Source organism: Cyclospora cayetanensis, unplaced genomic scaffold, assembly GCF_002999335.1.
Source record: "Cyclospora cayetanensis isolate NF1_C8 unplaced genomic scaffold, CcayRef3 CcayRef3_contig_27, whole genome shotgun sequence".
NCBI classification, from domain to species: Eukaryota; Apicomplexa; class Conoidasida; order Eucoccidiorida; family Eimeriidae; genus Cyclospora; species Cyclospora cayetanensis.
Window position 1 is genome coordinate 163049 of NW_020312225.1, and position 6932 is coordinate 169980.

General features: G+C 47.6%; 1 protein-coding gene across 1 annotated transcript; it reads right to left on the reverse strand.

Annotated features, from left to right (window-relative positions):
* Window positions 1–5214: 5214 nt before the first annotated feature.
* Window positions 5215–6928, reverse strand: LOC113147564 (dynein heavy chain 10, axonemal-like; the record flags this gene model as incomplete). The annotated part of the gene is made up of 4 exons (XM_026338526.1): window positions 5215–5481; window positions 5764–5964; window positions 6276–6608; window positions 6665–6928. Coding segments are annotated over 4 exons (1065 nt in total), but the record flags the coding sequence as incomplete, so codon positions are not given.
* Between the last annotated feature and the right edge of the window lie 4 nt (window positions 6929–6932).

Here is a 6932-nt window from a genome sequence, read left to right on the forward strand (position 1 = left end):
ATAAAATACCAGTGGCATTCCACTTACTTCAAAAGCAGTTTTTTGCAAAAAAAGTCGCCGGTTCGATCCCAGCCTCTCATGAGGAAGACTCTTGGGTGGAATTTCGTTCTTAGGCACACCATAAAACACTAACGAACTTCGGATTGCTATCCGCAATGGTACACCTGCAAAGTCCCTGCAACTTTCATTCTTCAGTTAAGCGTAACTGAGTGGCATGCTGAGCTGTGACAGAGCCAGAGCCAGGGGTTATATGGGCATATGTGTTGAGTCAGTCGGCAGCGACGTCTACAAAAACCCGACACTCGAATTCCCGCATCCTACCAATTATGCCCATACTCAGGGCAGTTCGCTGTCATTCAGAAACTGGACGTGTGTGGAGAAGGCCAGTTTTTTGAGAGCTGAGCTGCTGGCAATCTGCTGGGCAGGACAGTGTACACTCTTCCGCCGCTGAACGCATCCAAGGCTACCGGATGGACTGTGAGAGCTTTCTTACTACAGTATGAATACCATCGTGGCCCTTTCAAACATATTGTTGCGTGCCTTGCTCACAACAATTCTGCGGGATGATGTCGGGATATGCTGGCGACGAAGTCTCCGCTTTGTTTGAGCCATTGCAGACCAACCTTCAATGAGTAGTTCTTTATCTTGTTGCCATTTTGGATATTGGCAACATTGTTGGGCGCGTGGTGTCAACAGCATACGGCAACCGCAGTGCGGATAAGAATGGTGGATCAGTACGGACGACAACGGGCGTGCTGAACAAAAGCGAATTGCCGGGGCATTGCGAGAGAGCGACGGCGAGCACGTTGCAGAGGGCCTTGATGTACTTGAGTGTGGAAGCATATTGCGGGAAGCATCCAAGCCAGCCAACAACGCTACATTATTGAGATTCTGAAATTCTTTGAAATGCACAGGAAAGACTGGTGGTCGGAGAGCGCAGTACAAGGACACCCATATGAATAGTACCAGCGTTCCTTCACGTTTTACCACACCACATAAAGCCCCCTCCTCACTGAATGCGGCTGATTGTTCTCAATGGGACGCTGAATATAACAAGCAATAATTTGATGTTTTGCAGGACCCGCCGCCTGTTGGGATGAAACAGCACCTATGACACTCACTAGCATCGATTTAGGAGGAAGTGATGCTTATGATGGGGGAACTCGAATGGTGAAGGAGAAATGCCGGTGGGTTCGGTTGTCACTATTTGGTACATGCGCAGATTCCTTGGCATTAGCCCATTTCTACTCTCTGTCAGCCACAGCTCCAGCCTAATTTTCGAATTAAGAACCCGCTGAACAGTCAAAACGACGGGATGCAGCGTGTTAAACTCCCATCTTACTGCGCTGCTGGAATGCTTGCAAGGGTACTTTGGGTCACTTTGTCAAAGCGCTGACTCTTCCCATTCGCCAAATATCAAATGAGCGTTGTTGAGGAGACCAGGAGTTGCTGCTTCCTAAGGCTTGCAGGAGCAATAAACTCCACAGTGCGCAGCTGTAGCCAGAAGCGCGCTGCCCATTGGGTAGCTCACGGCACACCTTGGATTACGACATAGTATACCGATCCATCATAGAAATCACGCACCATGCTACTGGAACCCAGTTCCGATTCAGCGTATCGTTTGGCTGCCATAGTTGTGCCGACTCCTGCCCTCTGCCGCCCTGTAGCAAACGTGAGCCATAGGGAATGCGACAGGCATATTGCACCTCTGCTCCGTCTCCTCGTCTAGCAGATCCATTTCGCGTACAGCATTGAGTGGTGCCAGCAATTCTTGCAGCCTGCTTCTGCTGGGCCCAGTCACGTTCTTCAAGTTCGTTAGCTTTTGCATATGTTTGCAGTTTAGGAGTAAATACGCCACATTTCATCACACTAAAAGCCAACGCATTGTTGGCTCTTTCGGGCCTCGTAGGACTGCAGCTTCTTCCTGGTTTCTTTTTCATATATTGTGGACCATAGATTAAGGCCGGCTGACGCAACCCCGACATTCACAGGCTGTCGATCCTTATCCGGCCCTTTTATTCCAGTTCAAAGCGCAGGAGTTGGATTCTTGTGCTCCTAAACCGTCAAATCATCATCAATAGTGGGAACCCTATGGGGCGTATGCTCAATCACTGAGTCGCTGCCCATCCTGCAGCAACGCGACGTGACACTTCAGGTAGACCGGACATAAGCCAATCATCAAGCAAACGCGCATAAAAGTTCTGTCCTTTACAAAACTAGAGTTATATGGCTCTTAATGCTCTGTAGCATCAAGCAATTTCTTGGCGTAGGCTTTCTCAATTCTCCCAGGGCTTGCCCTTTAGTTGATTTTGTCATCAAGAGATGCATCAGGGCTTGTATGAAGCTAAGGCTTGGACTGTGGTAATCCCTGCAGGTAGTCGACTTCTGCTTGAATAGAGCACCCACTGAGATGCGTTTCTTCCCAATAAACCTGCAACGGGGTCCTTAGTTTCTTTTTGACCAAGGGGTACATCGCGAAGTGCAACTTCGAACGGTTGATGAAATTTATCAGTACTTGCTGGTCCTTCTAGCCGTCATATGTTGGTGGGCGGCACAGCCTCAATAAAACCTCCACAAATGTTTTCTGCAAACACATTATGTTTTTGTACCAGCCGCAGAGCTACTGCGTGTATATCAGCATGCAAGCTGGCCTCTGTAGCCTTAATAGTACTGCGCTACCATCTACGTCCATCGCCGGAAGGTCTCTCCAAACTGCTGCCAAAACAGATAAAGGTCTTGCCGCGCCACAGTTACGATCGACAGTACTCATTTTTTGCACCGAAACCTATTATTTTCAACGCAGTCACAGCCAGTGGGTGAGCATGGAACAGAGGCATCGTGCTGTGCGACTGTAACAGCTGAAATCCTGTGTCTGAGGCCCACGTAGAAAATTAATTCGCTTCAGACCATAGCAAGCCATGGAAAGCTGTCAAGTGTTCTCCGAGAGGGCTCCTCCCTTCCGCTGCATGCGACCCTCAAATTCGACGTACAGAAAGAAGAACAGCGAGGGTGCACGCACCTGCGCCCTCTGAGCACTCTGACCATTCACTGTTAGCTGAGCAAGAATCGAGCTCAAAAACAGCGATTTATCCTCTTTTATCGCCGTAATAGTATTCGGCAATAAGTAAAATGCACGAAAGGGAAAACGGGGTGGGCAATCGTCTGTATCTGGCCAGTGTGTTAAATTGCCCAAGTACAGCCTTGCCCGCGACAGATTTGCTCGATATGGCATGGCTTTTTGGTTGGCAGGCCATTTATGAAAACCATATGAGAACTAAAGCTCTGCACACTCTACGAAGAAAGCCAGTCAGGTAGTAACGAAAGCCTATGTTTCGCCTTCGAATAATAGTCTTCATCCTGTTTGCTGAACGTTGACTGGTGTCAAGTGGCTGCACGTCGGAACAGTCCAGGCATGCACGTGTACTACGACGTAATAATTCGGTCTACAGGCACGCATTATGTCATTGTATGGTATGAAGGTGACTCTGTGGATCAAAACCCATATTAGAAAATGCAACAAAAGCATGCAGTCAGTTCCCCCTAAAAGCGACAAAGGGTGTGTCGTAGCCTAAAAGTACCTGCCCAGGAACAGTTTTGTCCGCTCCAGTGGCATAGCGCGCATATAGCAACCAGTGTGCAAAATTGCGTGAATTTATTCAAGCATCACAATAATTTCGCGTAATGAGCGTAGTTTGGTTGAATGTACACTAGACAGGAGCCATCGAGTACTGCAGCTCAACTTTCTTTGCCCAAACAGATTTAGCACCAAACCCCCAGCTAGAAGCCATGGTTGGACCAGAGCTGCGGCTCACCAGCTTAGTTGGCTGTCCTCAAGATAAGAAATTTGGTGGTGTGATAAGCTGGCATCATTTTGCATGGCAGGGCATACTCCTGTCATAATGCATAATAGGGGTATAGGGAGCCTAGCCTTCGCTTAACTGTAGTGACAGCAGCCGACCGCCAGTAGAGTACGACTATTGATCTCGACTCCGATACGCACATAATGCAGTATCTTTTTATACGGTCAGGTAGATACGCGCCATCCTTGAGCCATCAGTGAGAGAGTATATTTACACCAAGATAGTCCCCTGGGTGACATCACACGTATTCAACCCCCCTTTCCACAACATTTATTAGTTGGGGACATGTTTTGCCCTTTTCACCTTCTAGGCCGTCTGTCACCTTAATGTACTCACCATGTAGGCGCACAGAGGGAACCTCTATTACGATGGGGAAATCATCCGAGCTGTTCAGCTGGACAACCGGATGTTGATGGTTTACGCAAGCAATCTTCCACTTGCACGAAAGTTAATTTTCCATGGAGGGCGGCATAATTCACCTCGGGAAATTTGAGAAAATCCCACTAACAGCTGCCATAGAATAACGAAAAACAGGTAGGGTTTTGCAGTATGACAAGTGGTGGAGGGATGAAAGGCAGACATTTGGGAATACGGAAACTTTCGCACGTTGCGAGCTCCCAAGCGAAAGGAATACTCTCTTACACGAAATCGTCAGGGCAAAAGGGAGATCCTCCTTGTTTGGTTAATGAGGTGGACTACGGGCAAAGGGATCCCACCTATTTCCTGGCACCTCAGTGTTTGTAATATATATATGCAGGCTGATGCCTCCAGCTAGCAAGCCTTACCTTAATCCCTCCCCTGATTTGAGGAGGCAGTATGTTCAAGGTATATTCCCCAAACCAGGCCTTGCCCCTAGAAGACTGCAACGCACTTCCTTCCCAATCAGACTGTTTTCGAGCGTTGGAGAATTTGGATATTTGGTTGCATTTCACTCCAACTCTGTAGGTTCTGACTTGCTGACGGGTGGAGTAAATGTGCAGCGGAGAGCTTAACAATGCATTAATGGTTTCGAGAGCAAATAAGGTATTCTTTTACCCAAAAAGTTCATAAGAAATCAAGACTATACAGCGGTCTTTTTTGTATAGGTACCCCTTTACGCAAGTGCTTTTTTTTCTTGACATGGGGGATTGGGATTCCAAAAAAGTCAATAGTTATTACTCTGGTAAAACAATGAAGACTTGGCAGCCAAGCAGCGAACTAGCGCACCACTAGAAGTCACAAATCCTGCATCTTTCCATACTAAACGCGCCAGAAGCCTTGCTCTACAGATTGCATGCCAGTTTGTCTTGTATGTTGAGCTGTACGCATTCCTCGGCACCAGCCCATTTCGCTTTCGCAAATGCCGCAGCACGGCTCAGTCACTTGTTTCTAGCACCAATGCGGTTCCCGACAAAATCCAGAAGGAAGAGTGCTCGGAAAATGGGAGCCACGCGTCGAATACCAATCCCTCCCCCATAGGGGTGCGTCGTTCCTGAGTAACGTACACTGGGGTGCGCAACAAACTCCTTGTTTTAAGGCGATGTGATTCAATCGGAACAAGCTTCATTAGGGGCAATTCTCCTAACAATTCTCGAGGAGCCTGAGGAGCCAACCGCCTTAATGCGCTGTTCCACCGAGCACCCTGGGGATACACATTGAGGAGAGAAGCACAGTGTGGAATGAAGAAGAGCTTTAGAGCGACTATTAGGTGGGGGTTTCCGGGAGAAGGAAAATGTGATGATGCGTCTAGCTGCTCGCATCACTGCGCGACCTCAACACATGAGGAAGTTGGAACAGGCTTCCTTTTCCATTGCTTTCTGTGTTCACCCAAAAAACTACTTTTTATTTTTATTTTTTTGCTGCAGCAATGCACTGGATAGTGAATCTTGGAAGAGGAACTGTTTTACTTGACTTGATTACCTACCTCTATAAATAAACCTTCTATATAGGCACCGTCCTCTAGGGGGCTTTCAATCTGCTGTGGTACCTCTAGCTGGGTAAATTCGGTAAAAAGCACCAACTTATCTAAAGAAATGCCTTTTTTCCGGCTCGTAACTTGAATTAGCGCTGTTGATAAGGAACGCGGCATGTGCAGGCCACCCAGCCAGTAGCAACTTAGACTCCCCTATACAAACAATAAGGCCCACGCTCACAATACTGCAAAGCAGAGTGTGTTAAGGCTGATACTATGTTTTCACACAGCATTTGTTGGGAGTAGTTGCGGGAAGAATTCGTCTTCACAGAACTTGGCAGGGGCAAAAAGAGTGTGGGTTATGCATCGGTAATCACCTGAACTGTGGACAATGTAAAGTCATCTGGAAGCTCAACTGTGATTAAAGTGACAGGTTTACAGCTGTATTGGTATTTTTGTTGAGCATGCCTACGAACTAGCACGGGATCGCTCCCTCATAGCCATAAAAACGCTTAAATCCTTACTCGTTCTTTCCAAGTGGTGTACTGACTGATACGTCGCATCAGGTGGGAAATCCATGAACCCAGAGACTTTGAAGTTGGAGGAGCCAGTGCCCGCCATTGCCGTGGCAGAACCCCTGCCTGCAAAGACAGGGCAAGCTCGTCAAGGTCCATAGACATCCCAATGTCACCACGCAGCGCATGGCGAAGTTCGCGGAGAGATTGTATCACTGCTTGCAGCAGAATATTGAGCCGATCCAGTTCCTGGTAACAAAAAGTCCACAGGAAATTTTCTTTACTTTTGTTGCCATGCGCATCGGAAAAAATGAAAGACACAAGACCAGTGGATGCTGCAGTCTATAGAAGTAGAGAAAGGAGCAGGCTTCAAGGGCTCTCAGGCATCTCACTGTTACCTGAGCCAGAACAATCTCAATAGGCGTTGGTGGGTCGGAGTCGGGGCAAAAATAAAGCGGCTTGCTAGGCACTTTTTCGAAAATCTCTGAGATGGTAGCCACCAGAGTAGTTTCCTTTAGATTACCAAGAGCAGAGTCTCCTTTATTCCCCGAGTGACATGTGATGTTGATCTTCAAAAGGCCATGCCAAATGCTTTTTGCATTTTCAACGAAGTAACCAATCTCAGCATTGGGATGAAGGCCAAAGACTTCTGGATTACTGCTTGCT